This window comes from Gobius niger, assembly GCF_951799975.1.
Source record: "Gobius niger genome assembly, chromosome: 13".
Classification (NCBI taxonomy): domain Eukaryota; kingdom Metazoa; phylum Chordata; class Actinopteri; order Gobiiformes; family Gobiidae; genus Gobius; species Gobius niger.
The window spans coordinates 18,504,438-18,519,407 of NC_136864.1; the positions used below are offsets into that span (position 1 = coordinate 18,504,438).

The window sequence follows — 14,970 nt, forward strand, 5'->3', positions numbered from 1 at the left end:
CTCGGATACATCATGGTGTTTGTGGTGTCTTTTTAAATCCAATACAATAGCCTTTGTAGTCTCTGTGAAGAGAACAAATTGTCTGTAATTACAGAGCAAAGTGGCACAGTGATATTGGGGTGAGCAATCTACACATAAAGCGATGGCATTTGAATAGAAATGCGAGGGCTTGGTGGTGGGTTCATTGTGACACTTTGAACAAAGCCGTAGATTCTGTGCACCTACATCTTTTTGATTGTTCTTTGAGGCGCTTTTATCTCTTGGAATGACAATAACAGACAAAGAAGTTCAATTTTATTTTGAGCACACAAAGACTATTCACATAACAAATCAAATGGTGCACGACTCTCTGCGATTCCATAATCTTTTAGAGAAAAGACGGTGAGTTGTAACCAAACATATTTTTAAAACGATGATTCTCGTCGACAAAATAACAGTTAATTTCGTCCTTGCTTTAACCATTAATAATCTTTCTTAACCCTTGATAGGGCAAGTGACTATTTATGGTAATGTCTGCACACTTTACACATGGCCTCCCTGCTGCACATCAGTAAGGTAAAGAAGCATGTAGTCCTCCCTCAGCCAATCAGAAGAGATCACCCTACATCACAGATCCCACTACTGTGGTATTTGATCAATCAGCAGAGACCGGTCGTGCTCTCAACTTCCTGTTTTCTATGAAGTCTGAAAAAGAGCAAGTCTGGCTAAATTCATGGTACATTTCTTTACATAAATTGAAAACTAACCATGGTAAGTTGATGAAACTCACACAGTTTATTGGTGAATAATTGTGCTAAGTGATGATATATGTGTTGGTTTTGGAGGATGTAGTGAAATTACAGCATGAAAAAAGACAGGAACCATATTTGATCATACACTTAAGTTCACTTAAACCTAAAGTGAATTTGTTTTGTCCATATTTGGATATGCCCGTTGCACCTATTATTCCTACAGTAACAATGGAACCAATAAACCCTAGGACTATGTTTTTATGTTGCCAAAAGTTATTTTTCAAACATCCATATTACAAAACACAATGCCATTGTATTTTTTTATCACTTAAAGGGCAATGGACTAAATATGGTAACTTCGCTCACATTGATTTTCTGCATGATATTGAAAAATATAGAAAATAACACCCCCCAAAAACACTCTTAATTTGAAATTATTTATGTCAAAGTATTTCAATGAGTGTCCTATTCTTGATCAGAGTCCATTACTTTTGCAGACTGTTTTATTTATATCTTGGTTTGTAGATCACAAAATATGGCTCAAATAATTTCATTTATTTTAGCCATATTTTGGGATCCACTAAACATCACAATCTTTCTCCTTGGTGAATGATGAATGAAACAAATATACAATCAAACAATGCGGCCCGATGACAAAATGACTTGTGTTTTTGATGACAAATGTCGATTACTAATAGTGGCTTTGAAAACCCTTGGTAAGCAGCATTATCAGACGCTAAAACAATGCTGAACCTGCAGAAAGATTAATGGCACTTCTTGCTGACAGGGAACAGAGATGTAATAGCCAAGGCGCTGGAGCGTGGGTAAAATAAACACAAAATGTCATTAGATATAAGTAAGTCAAAATTAAGGCTCCTCTGCTGTGACAGGGCCTCGAAGGGAAATGTTGCAGCGCCAACAGAAACGGCAAGTGGGGGAAAGTCAACTCATTACGAGGCATGGACAGAATCTACGGTAACAATGAAAAAAAAACTTTACTAAGCCATAAGCACAGAATTCTTCGATTCAGTGCATCAGGTAAGCAGCATTTCATACAAAAATAATGTTTCTTTAGAAGAGTGTGTAGCACCGATGATGCAAACACAACATCATGGGACGTGTTCGGCACTAGATAGGAGCAACAAGCAAAGTAGAAAAAAGATAATGGTGTAAACAGAGGAGAGTTCATGCAGAGCGATAAAGAATGACATACAGTAGAGCGGAGAGTGAAAACAGGACCTGCTTTTAGTGCTCTGACAAGATTAGCTGAAAGCATCTATAGGAGTCTTGTGATGTCGGATGTGGAGGACAGGCCTTTGTTCTTTTCGATTCCTCCAAACGCCACCACAGCTTAAGTTTGTCTACTGCCATTGCCTCGTACTTGCCTTGTACTTCAGAATTTCTTATTTCTTTGGCACAGTGTACACCTGAGCTCCTCCAGTTTGACTTTGTTTCTACAAAGCTGGGGTTGTCGAACGTCAGCAGCAAAGAAATCGAGAACAAAGCCATTCGGGGCCGACAGCATGCCTTGCTGGACTGAAAATACAGCAGCCCCACACAGGACAACTTGAAACGCAGATCAAGGAGATGACTCAATTGAGCGCCAGATGAAAAGAGCCGTGCACGTGTGTGTCTTCTTTATGTTCCAACGGGTTTGAAGCATCAAGCACACACTATACTAATCTTTAGAAATACATAATAAGTTTGTGTTGAGTTATAATTAAACTGGTGTTCACTGGAGCATTGCTTCATAACTTCAGCTTCATGATGAGCCTCAACAGGCCACACTATATTCTTTAATAAAAGGCTATTGGGGCAGTGTGCTGGAGACAATGTTTAACACTTCAATTGCACAGTTCAGAGAACAGTCTACAGAGAATATAAAAGCTACTGTCTATGTATACTTAGAATATTGTGCCCAACCCCCCTGAGAAGACCACAAGATTTAAGAATAAAGGGCTAAAAACAAAACAAAAAAAGTGCCTTGAAAATTGCTCTTTTTTAGGCAAGAGTTTGAACTTCAGCTTTCATCCGTCCAAACCCCAAAGACGTCATGTGGTTAAATAACAAAACATCAGAAATCTAGTTCATCTGAGCAAACTCCTACAAAAGCAGTTAAAAAAACACACACAGAAAAGCACAAACATATTTAGCATAATTGCCGTCTCTAACGCCCTACATTCATTAATATTGTACAGCAACAACAATGTATTTTGCATCAAACGTTTTTCTGTAGCTTCTTCATTCTTACCTAATTAAACACCAGCCTCACAACAATGCTTTATGGCCTTCACTGACTTTGGACCTGCCTCTTTTCTTTTGTAGCATCACCAAGTCATTTCCCGGGCAGCGCATGTTGACACTAAGGCGGCAGCATCAGCAGCCCGTGTGGACCAGTGAAATGCTCTGCTGGGGCCCCGACCAGCTGCTGCGCCCAAAACCACAACACACACAAACAAAACAACGCATACATCATCAATGGCACGCTCTCCATTTCCTGCCCTCCGCCTTATGCCTCATCACACTTATTATCATTAGCCCAGATAAGTAATTAACATCCAAATTAGGCGTGCATTCGCATACCTTCTCTCATTAGGCAAGTAGCGCCATAAGAATTGTCGTCCCAAAGCTCTCTGATAAATTGAAGAATCAATAAGCCACACAATGCACCAAATCTCGCGAAATGGACACTTTTTGTTTGCTCCACCACTGTGTCCGTTAACAGCTTACGTTCCAGTGCCTTGTGTGATTTCCCCATATTATATAAAGTGTTAAAGTTGTTCAATAGTTGTTGATAAAACACAGAAACTCGTTTACATATCAGTTTTGTGCCACGAATAATACAAAAAATGTTTCTATTTATAAAGGAGGTGTCACACGCTACAAAAAAGTTGCTAATGTCAGAGTCGGGAGACATATAGAGAATGACAGCCCTCGTTGTGTGTGTATTGTGAGTGGTGCCAGTCAGGAGTAGTCTTGTTTCATTTTCTTCAGTCTGTGGATGAATGTCAAATACTGGACCATTTAAAACACACGACTGTATTCATTTACATGTTCATCCTTTCACACACATTTAAAGGAGCAGGCCACCGTTTTTGCACACCGAGATATGTTCGTACCTGAGCTTAGACGATTTGATGTGTCAGTCACACAAAAACACTGAACACAACCCAAATGGGGGTGAAGTTAGAAGCGACCAAGCTCTTCCACGTTTCCCTGTTTAAATACGGGTAAGTATTTACACAATGCAAGTATAGTCACACATGTTGATTTTCTAAGCAGATAAAAAGGGGTACAATATTGTAAGGAGTAATAATATCTTAGGAGCACTGCGACGTCCCCGCAGTAAAGTCAGAGAGGAGGAGAGGCTAAATGCTAACAACATCGTCGGTCTTTTTGCGTGACTGAGCACACGCGTAAAGACCAGACAGGTACGCATCAACTCGTCTAAGCTTAGGTAAGAACATATTTCAGTATGGAAAAACGGTGGCCTGTTCCTTTAAAGCCCCAGCAGCTCCACTGAGGCACGTAAACTTCATAGTAAATCCTTGGGGGAAAAGGCTGTATAACAAGAATAAATGACAATAGATTTGAAGAAATAATGCAAACCTCAACTAGGACCAGCAGAACAAGGTTCATTAGCCTAGTCTCGCACAGGTCCATTGACTGGAGCTCCTGACACAACTCTCATATCCATAAAATGCATAATCTGGTCTTTTACTGACCTTTTATGGTGACTGGAGTAAGAACGTTTATTTTTCTGTCATTTCACCGTACTGTCACTTGCGGTGACTGTCGCATAAAAACACAATAAAATATCACAAATTCTATCTATCCACATTTTAGAAGGAGTTACACTGAAAAATGGCCTTGAATTTCAATGAACTCTTTAGCAAACTTTACTCTACTCTGGGTTTTTTGTAATATCCAAATAAAAGGACAGCTGCTGTTTTTCTACATCTCTTACACTAAAAGGTGTGTGAAGAGAGGTGTGGAAAGCAGAACCGTGGTGGAATAAAGACAGTAAATTGGATGACGAAAACGCGGTCTGCCTGTGTGACATTTGCCCTCAGAATAACATCAGCTCAGTGGAGCAGAGCACACATGAGGAACCAGGGAGAAACACAGAAAATAGAAAGGCCACAACTGACAGTAAAGAGGGAAAGATGGACAGGTCCAGTCTCTGCTGTGGAGAGTGGAGCCTGAGTTATGCCTCTGCCTTCTCCATGGCTTCCACAATTTATGTTGCAGTGTGGATAATGCAGCTCGATGGCTCTGTTGAAAAGACCACCATAAATCTGATCTGATTTTCCATTCCCACTTTCTGTCTTTGCACTCGCTCTCAGTTTGTTGGCATTCATGGAGCGGCTTTATTTCCTGTTTTCTCATGTAAAGCCTGCTGTATTCAGCACATTCAGCTGATGTGGTAGAGCTTGTAAATACAAAATGACACGCGCACATCCAGCCCAGAAAGACCTTGATCTATTTTTTCTACCCACTGGATTGACAATGATTTTTTTTTTAAGGCAGCATAAAACGCATACAAACAAGTCTGTGTCCATTTTTTTCAACAACATCCTTTCTGTGCTTGTCCATGAGCTCCAAGATGCACCTGCACATACAGTCTGTATGGCTTATGCGTATTAAATCAGAAACGGTTTTAGTTTTCACCTTAATCTATACAACTAGTTAGCGTTGCAGGCTGGCTCCGAGTCATATGGAGGTCCTTCATAAACAGAAAAAATAATGATAATGTTTGGTTGGGTGCAGACAGCAGTCAGCTCTGTGCTCTCACTCCAGAGACCCAATTAATACCAGTGTAAGCTGCCACTGCATTTCACAGGCAACACCAGTCGGCGCACTAGCTCTGTGATGTCCAAGAGAGTGAGAAATATGGAAGTACGAGGCGGATAAAAACAACGGGCCTTGACCACTAACCGCCCCTTGCTAAGCAAGAATCAATAAGAGAAGTCAGGAATCATCTTCAGATCACTGGCCAACAAGCTAATCAGCACCAACATGGATGTCAACATCTGTAACATGTGCACAACAAATGTTGCTGGATATTTTCCTCATTATGTTCTGTAGAAGATAAATAGTTTGGATGAGTTTTCCAATCCAAACAAACATACGCATTGAACTTTATTGAAAACCAATGCAAGAATCACATGGATTTTAGAAGCACTAATTGCAGTACATTCAGTTTTAAGTGCATTTTCTTTACAATTATTCCATACCATTGTAATAATGAATCCAATACATGCAATGAGAGCTGATATTCAGACAGCTGACCAGATTAGTAGAGATTTGTCTAGTAGTGTCTACATTTAATTATTATCCTCTATACTGTTTTTTGTAATAACACAAAATGATGAAAAGATTTCACAATTAAGGCTTTGCCTACATTGATTAATATATTACAGATTAGTCTGTGGGTAAATCATGTCTATTACAAACCAAATCCCACTAGAAACAATGTATTGCCATAAAAATGGCAATGAATGACAAACAAACAGCCATGACATGCACTAGGCTGAAATCATTGTTCAAAACTAGAGGGCGAACTTTTAGTTAACTGTACGCTCTGCCACGCTTGATAATTGGAATTATATGAAAAGAAGTCAAATTCATACCATTCTGTTTTCCAAAAGCTAGATTCAGCCCGCTACAACACACTGAGAAAGAGCAGCAAAGTTGGCCACTTTCCTCCCGGATGAAACTGGCACATGCACTAAATCCTCAAGGAACAATTTGATGTATATTGTTTTTCTTACCTTTTCCTGCCGTCGCACACGAGTGTCCCCAGACGAGCCAAAGAAGCAGGAACGATATCCCGCGGTGCTGCATGTTTTCGGATCAGTGTGGGTGAAGATGTCTTCCCCGTCCTATCCTCTTCTCAAATCCAGGTGCTCGCCTTTACAGCGCAGCCCACTGTCCTCGCTCTGACGACGCTCCACGGAGAGAGAGGGGAGCGCACGTGCAGGGAGTGAGAGTAGCGTCGATTACAAAGGATTTCCTGTACGGACGTTTCAAATTAAGACATTTCTAGGCTGATTGGTTCATAGAAGCACCAAATATCAAATTTTCGCCTCATAAAAGAAAAGATAAGCATCAACTGTTTGAATCTAGGCATATAAACTGATCGCGTTTAGCGCAAGGGCTTATGTTCAGGGACCCTTCTAGAAAATGGTAAAACTAATTTCCGCCCTTTGTGTGGTGTCAATGCTGAGTTTTACACTGTATGTTTAGGTGAGAAAGGCAGAAATATGCAGAATTAGGCCTGCCAAAGTTAGTCAGCGTCACGCGTAACCCCACCTTAATGGGAGAACAATGTTTTGGAAATATGCCTAAAGTATATGCAGTAGACACTGACTTTGTGGTCGCGTTTTATAGTTTAGCTTTGAGTAAAATTAGCATATGTAATCTACATTATCATTATTTATTCAGTCAGTGAGTGCTTTGCTTGACTGTACTTGTTTTGAAAATATCACGGCAATCGTGACTCAAGTAAATTGCTTTCATCATGAGTGCATAAACATCTGCTATAACATGCTGTTTTTGCTGCTCTTTCTAACGAGAGCCCAAAAGGCAGAGCGGAGCTACTCCCCCTCACTGATTTGAGTGGTTCAGTTTTTGCCCTGTAGCAGAATCTCGGGTTGTCTCAGCAGCAGTGTGTTCCTCAATTATTCCCACTGCTCTCTGTGTGTGGGTGTGTGGGACTGCGTTCTGGGGATTATGAAGAGGGACAGACCCCAAGTGAGTTAAGAGGATAACAAAGAGAGTCAGCATTCAGGGACAAATACATGCAATACAACATTTACATGCACTCAAATCTCTGGCATACAGCTGCACACAGTCCCAAGGCAGAGTTTCCTGAGTCAACTGCGTGAGTTACAGCAACCGCGGTAACAGCACGGAGAAAAGGAGTCCTAATGATCATAGTGTTCTTACTGCTATCCACATAGTCTCACTGCATCATCAGTGTAACACTCATGTGCGGTGTGATGACAGGTGGCTGGTTAAACATATGTGCCAGCAAAAAAAATACAAAATAAAATCTTTAGAAAAGCAGTATTGAGATTTGAATAAGGTTTTTAAGATACCTTTTTCATACCTTGAATACATTTTACCTTCATATTAGATTTTGTTGTTGTTGAAGTTGTTGATGATGATGTTGAAAATATATATATATATATATAATAAACCTAATTAAGCTGGAGATCAAAGATTTTAATGAAAAAAAATCGTTGACGCACTACATCAAATACATGTGTTGATAACCACCTGTTACTTGTGTCCACCATGACCCTGCAGTAAATAAGTGTTTTCTTTTCTGCTTTGAGCAACAAGGCAGTGAAATGTCTCTGGGCGTCGACGTGGCTCAGCCGTAAAGGTCATTTAATTGCAGTCATTTTCTTTTTGTAGCGTTGCTGTCATGCTGTGATGAAGCCATCACTTCTCCTCCGAGTTCTATATTTTTGTACAATCGTTACTGGGCAGCAAGTTGTTTCAGCACCAAGGACAGCTCCGCCACTCTGCGCAATAATATTATCCGCCACCAGAGGGAGCCCTACTGTGTTTGTCTGCGCTAGGAACCAAATACATGAAGCTTTGCGTTTAGGGGAACTAAAAGGACGACGCACTTTCACATTATGCAACAATAACAATGTAATAAAGGTAATGTCTAAGTTATTTTATGGATACAGTTTGTATTGGTTTGATTATTTAAGCAGAGCGACTTAACAGACCGACTCCTTGCTTCGTAAAAAATAAAGAACACTCGCTATTGTAGGCAATCTGTAATTGCACGAGTGGTTCCGTTGGATTTCAGCAACTTCAATGTCATACAGGTGATTTGGGCACTTAGAAAACCTACGATTTTCACTGTGGTAGTCTTTTGTTCATATGATTATATGTATCAAAATTCGACCAACACACAGCAGCCTTCGTAATAGCACAAATTCCTCTATATTTTATCAAACCCTATCTATACATTATGTTTTGCATCATCTAACATCATATTGCATATATCACACGCGTGTTTATATTACCTTTGATATATAGGCTATATGTAAGTGTTTTGTTTTTAAAAGGATTACAAAGCATTGCAAACTTAATAGTACTACAACTGCTACTACTCATACTAATGATGATAATAATATTAATAATATCAACAATAAATGTCTATCTATGTCAGTCACATCTGTTTGGTTGTGGGTCTGTATGTTTCTGCTGACCTGCCCCTCGGGTGTCTAATGTAAGTATTGAATTGAATACAGAAAGTCTTTCTCCTGCTTCTGTTCAGAGTGAAGGAGATGGCTGGCTGCCGTATCCCTCTTGTGTTGCTGGCCTGTGGGTCCTTTAATCCCATCACGAACCAGCACATGAGACTGTTCGAGGTGGCCCGGGACCACATGCACAGCACTGGTCAGTCCGTTAGAAATCATTTGAAATCATTTATAATGTTGCCCTCCTGATGAAAGTGATGAAAACCTCTACACAGTTATCAAGTCTGGATTATCTGACCTTTAACCTCTAAGCTCAGGTGACTTGAGGTGACATAGCCCTTGGAATTGCTGTTCTTATATTCGGTTTATTTCGGTTTGGTCATTTACAAATGATTCAAAACATTCAAAACATACAAGTCAAACAATGAACACAACAAATGACCAGGCGCAGGCAGAAGCTAAAGCTTATTGTGCCTGCCCTTCACTTTTAAATCATGAATGCAGCACGTTAATGGTAATAACCATACGTTCACTGAACTATATAGTGTTGATATCTCATGAAAAGCATGCCCACAAAGTTAGATTTTGTTTTATTCAGTCTGGCACTAATGTTGATATAATACCTCAGTTATTTGAAAGGTTTTGTGATTGTGTTTTTTTGTTTTGTTTTTTTTCCAAAAGGCCAGCAACATGAACATTTGAGAGAAGGCTGAAATGGGAAATAAGTACAAGAATTAGATAGATTTCAGAACACTGTGTTATTGCAAATGACATTGTGTAGCCTAACGTAATTGTGCAGCTCTATTCTCCAGGGTTCAAAACATATTGTCTATCCTCCAGTGATGTTGAAGTCCATAAAGACATATTCTCATCATTTCAGAAATCCTCCAGACTGCCGAAAGCGTTCATTGCTAGTAGTTTTTGGTCTTATTTAAACTGCTTCACTCCCCTCTGTGCTAGCACCGTAGGATGAGCACAGGATTTGTTTGCACTGAAAGTAGATCTTAATTCCATTCATTTAAATCAAGTCATTTAAAAAGCCTGAATAATGAGTTATGTAGGACCAGGGTTGCCCGGTTAATCCCGTGGAATTGGATGGATTTTTAAGTTTTTCCATGGGTTTTGGCTGTGCTGTTTTCCATGTGAAACAGGATATATTTAACCTTTACCTTTAAAAAGATCACTACTTTAAATGACAAAACCTCAAATCCAAGACGCTCAGAGCTCTCTTTCTGTGAGAGAGGTTAAATTTGCCATCAGAGGAGTGAAATGGCACTTTTGCTGCTGATACTCGGTGACCCTGTGTAGGACCTACACTAATCAATTACTATCCTTTACTAGTAATAATGGCTTTTGGGGGAAATTGTGTCCTTGGCTGTCATTGCTTGTAATGTGTAACATGCACTTTGCACATGTTCTTGTGTTATTAGGGAAGTACAATGTGCTGGGTGGCATTATATCTCCAGTGAGTGACTCCTATGGAAAACAAGGCCTGGCTCCGGCTAAACACAGAATCGCCATGGCAAAGCTAGCCCTGCAGACTTCTGACTGGATCAGGGTTGATGAATGGGAGAGCCAACAGCCAGACTGGACGGAGACTGTGGTCACTATGAGGTTAATAGCATCACGTATTATTACTGTACAGATCCTTTAGAGCAGTGATTCACAACTGGTGCAGCTTTAGGGCCCACCTTCAGCGTGTCATCAAATAAAACTATAAACTACATTTCAACTTCATTTAAAAACTATGTGCAGTTCTGTCCTGTTTTAGGATTTACAGGACAGAACTGTATATCTGACCCGCATAACCTCTACTGGAGTGCATGTAGAGGTTATGCAGGTCACATTCCAGCATGGCAAACACACAGCTTCAGAAGCCAAATGAGTGGCAAGTTTTTATTGTTATTATTTGGCAGTACATAGTATTGAGGGTTCTGTTTGAAATTAAAGGAAATTGTATACCTTCTTTATTGACAGTTCCTTGATTCTGCTGACGATAACTACTATTACAATAAGTTATCAACAGAGGGAAAAAACAAAGACGACAAGGTCTTAAGTGAAACAAAACATAAACGCCAAAAAACAATAGCTAAACCTAGGAGTAATACATCTACTACCATGAACTATTTAAATAATGAATGCATATTTTTATGATGGTGGTTAAAAAATAGTTAAGTTAATAGTTCTGTGAACTGCAGCCCATATGTTACTCCCCTCAATGATGTGCGTTAGACTGCCGGCTCCAACAGTTGCCATTGTTTCTCCTATTTCCTGATAATCAGAGAAGTATTCAGGTACATTTACTCAAGTATAAGTACTTTGTAGTAATTGTACTTCTCAGAGTAGGCCACATGGTACTTCTTCTTCTACTTACGAGTAATATTATAATGTGTCTGCACTCTTCCTTGAGTAAAAAAAATGGTTATTTGTTTCACGGTGAGTAAATCGTTGGCAAAAGCTTCATGTTGACACATAATAAGTTTTATGTACTTAGTTCTTCAGAAAGATTCTTTTTTGTATATTTTCGTAAAGAGACAAAAGTATCTCTCAAAACAATGACAAAGCAAATCCTTTAAGTGCATGTGGAAATTCAGAATTTACTTACCAACTGTACCATTCATTTTGTTCATCGTTATTGCCTTTTATCAATATCTGGCACAGAGTAATATTAAATCCCCCATCCTTCATGTCATCTTTACTTTGTGCAGTTCAAGCCCTTTTGTAACCGATCTGGCTGAGGAGAGACTGAGGTGCATTCTCAAGGGCCTTGTGAGGGGGAATTGGTGTCTGGTCTCGACTAAGTATGAAATCAGAATCGCACGTTATAAAATAAATCTGTCCTTTGGGGATAATTGGCTCTAAAGGGTTGCCAGGGACATAAATGTATTTAAAGAAAGAAAGAGAGGATTTTGTATTTAGAAGTTTTAAAGGGGAAAAAATATGGTCCTTTTTTTAGTATTCATCATCTGTGCTTTTTGAAATAGTACCTTTTTGTTAAATGACTAGCACTAGACCAGCGCTTGAAATAAAACAACATATAAATCATCCAACAAAATCATATCTGTTATTCTTTGTATAAATTGTGAATTTATGTGTAACTTTGTGTTTTTCTCATATTCTTAAAGAAAGGCCGGTTTTAATCATATACAGGGCATAGTTTGACTATTCCCCATTAGTTTTCTTAAGTCCTGTCCAATGTACCTCTCCTGTGCTCCCTCAAATCTCCTTCTGAGTGACCTCTCTTGGTTGAACAGCCCTAAGCACTGATTGTGCAACCACAGCTGATCCACACAACGGCCCGTTGTCCACTGCCCGAGTGAGGCCTGAACACGTCACTGTGTCACTCGCAGCACATTAACACATAAAGCTACTCGTGTAAGAGGCTTTGCTTCAAAACACAGCTGTTTGTACATCTTTTATTTAAAAAAAAAAATCGAATATATGTACTATTATATTCCCAACTTGAATCATTTCATTAAATAAAATTTACTTTTAGAAATCCAACTAGATAGTTAGTACATGTGCAAAGTTTGTTATGTTTGAGCAGTGATTCCAAACATTATTTTGTATTTAACTTCTTAACCCCCGCCTGAATTGGACACATTTTCTCCAACCCAAATTTAAAACTGTCAAAACAATAACAAAAATGAAACAAAAACAAGGGTAAAAATGCAAGAAAAGGGCGATAAAAAAGTGACAAAAATGTGTGATGAAAATGCAACAACAGAGTGACAGAAATGTGACAGAAATGTGACCGAAAAGTGACCAAAAAAAGCCACAAAAGAGCAACAGAAAAGCAACAAAAATGTGATGGATAGCTTTCAACTGAGCCGTTACACTGGCTTACAGGCTGCACCCTGTTGGATTTGGGTCAAGCTGAACTGGAGAAAATGCACTCGGTTAAGGCGTTAAGAGGTTAAAGCAGCCCTATCTTGAGGATGCTGCCAATGAGTTAGAAAGTAAGAAACCAAAACGTCTATTAGTGAAAAGATTTGTTGTGCGAAAACAACAATAAAGCTAAAACTCTCAAACTTTCACATTTTAATCCAAACTATAATCGAAATGGCCTTTTAACCCTCCTTCTTTAATTCCAAGCACCACTTTTTAAGTTACTGTATCAGTCCTCAAACCTCAGGCTGGGAAACCCTCTTTTGCATTGACAGAGTGTTAATATTCTTCCCTCTGTTGTGACTGCATTTGTGCAGGCATCATCACAACCACATTCTTCAGAAATATCGGGAAAGCACAACGACGCACAATGGAAACATCACTGCCACCTCAAGTAAGGGCCTCTTAGCATCTTGTTGTATACAATTTCACTGCTTTCATTATGAGGCCAGAATATTTGCTAAGATTACCTTGCAGCCGAGTGGGAGTAGCTGAACATAAAAAGGAGAATAGAGTCAATTACGTTATTATTATTGTGCACAGATTTGTTTAGGTACAATTTGCAGAAGGGCTTTTCTCGTATGCGTGTTGTTGGAGAGTAGTAATGTTCTTGGCTGCTTTCAAACACCATTAGACATTTCACGCTTATGTCTGTGTTTGTCCGTAGATCCATCTGTACAGCTGAAGCTTCTTTGCGGGGCGGATTTCCTTGACAGTTTCAAAACCCCCGGGCTGTGGTTGGACGAACACATTGAGGAAGTGTCCGGTCGTTTCGGGCTCGTCTGCGTGAGCCGAGGGGAGCTGCTGCCTGAAAGGACAGTGCATGAGTCGGACATTTTGTCACGTCACAGACAGAACGTATTCCTAGTAACAGAGTGGGTTCGGAACGAGACCAGCGCCACAGAGGTCCGGCGGGCTTTGAGACGCGGGGCCAGCGTGAAATACCTCATCCCGGACCCTGTTCTGCAATACATCCAACAGCACAGTCTCTACACGCGGGACAGCGAGAAGAGGAACGAGGGCACCCTGCTGAGGCCGCTCACCAAACAGGCCACAAATCCAGAGAGCAGCATGGATGACTGAGAGGTGATGGACCAGGAGCAGTTCAACGGGGACGGCTTCAGGCATCAGCGCCTCTTTCTTCAGGGACGCCAGCTCTAAATTTATTCTCTCTGGACTGCCCCGTGGAATTGGTTTGCACAAGCTCAAGTGTAATGTGTTCATCAGCCAACACCTATGTTCAGCAATAAGCAGTCACTCACACGGTCGAGACGTTTACATTAATCTGATCGTGCCATGGTCCAGTTCCTCATTGTTTGGATAAAAGGATAAACAAAAAAAAGGTCAAACTAAAATAAACATAGTGCTCAAACTATATTATTAATTCAGCAATTAGAAACAGTGTCTATTTTAGCTGTTCAAGGAGTTGTTTCACAAATAAAACATGTGAGTGCCATGTTTAGTAACTTAAATTATCTGTGTGTATGGCTCAGCAGTTAGAGTTTGTCAAGCTCACCATACTTGTATTTGGCTTTGATCTGAAATACAGAAATTAAATGACATTTCCTCAGTATTATCCCTCCCTTATACATATTCCTCTTGCATTTTCTCATTTTCTTAGCAGCCTCCCAGCTACTCGTTCTTCAGTAAAACACTGTTGTAATTCTGTGTTGGTGCGGGCCTCGCTTATTTGTTTTCTCTTAAGGATTAGTTGCCCGGATACAGTCGCTGTTTTTCACTCAGTTGACTGACTCTGAGCTCTCCGCAGTGTCACCGATGTGTGTTCACTCAGCTCTGCCCAAAAGGAATATTATCAAATTAATTGAGTTATTTGAGTGCGACGGTCGCCCTAATGGGGTCATCTCAATTGTTTCACCGGGACGTTTTAAGATTAGGTTGTTTCATCTTTTGTTCAAGATTTCACATTGTCTAACGCTGACAGATTACGCGCTCCCTTGCGGCTGCACAAAATTGGAAAAATAATATATCCAGGAAAAGTGGGATGATTTCACACAGAAACCTTTCGTGATATTAGTTTGATAAAAAAAAAAAAAAATAGGACTGAGCCAAACATTGTACTGTTAAAGGTGCATTGTGCAACTTTTTGTGCTGGAAAAAAAAGA

The 14,970-nt window shown here is 39.9% G+C and overlaps 2 protein-coding genes across 2 annotated transcripts in view; one reads left to right on the forward strand and one right to left on the reverse strand.

Moving 5' to 3' along the window:
- The window catches only part of LOC306972186 (calsyntenin-2-like), a 109,865-nt gene extending 103,170 nt beyond the window's left edge, over positions 1 to 6,695 (reverse strand). The window contains exon 1 of the mRNA XM_079568706.1: positions 6,506 to 6,695. Coding sequence (XP_079424832.1) covers positions 6,506 to 6,578 — 73 coding nt within the window. The 5' untranslated portion in view covers positions 6,579 to 6,695. The remainder of the gene's footprint in view (positions 1 to 6,505) is intronic.
- A 1,622-nt stretch (positions 6,696 to 8,317) lies between these two features.
- On the forward strand, positions 8,318 to 14,911 carry nmnat3 (nicotinamide nucleotide adenylyltransferase 3). Its single transcript, XM_079569413.1, has 5 exons — positions 8,318 to 8,408; positions 9,037 to 9,158; positions 10,390 to 10,573; positions 13,165 to 13,241; positions 13,515 to 14,911. Exons 2-5 carry the CDS (start codon positions 9,047 to 9,049, stop codon positions 13,928 to 13,930), a joined length of 789 nt encoding a protein of 262 aa, XP_079425539.1. The 5' UTR covers positions 8,318 to 8,408; positions 9,037 to 9,046; the 3' UTR covers positions 13,931 to 14,911.
- The last annotated feature ends 59 nt before the right edge of the window (positions 14,912 to 14,970 follow it).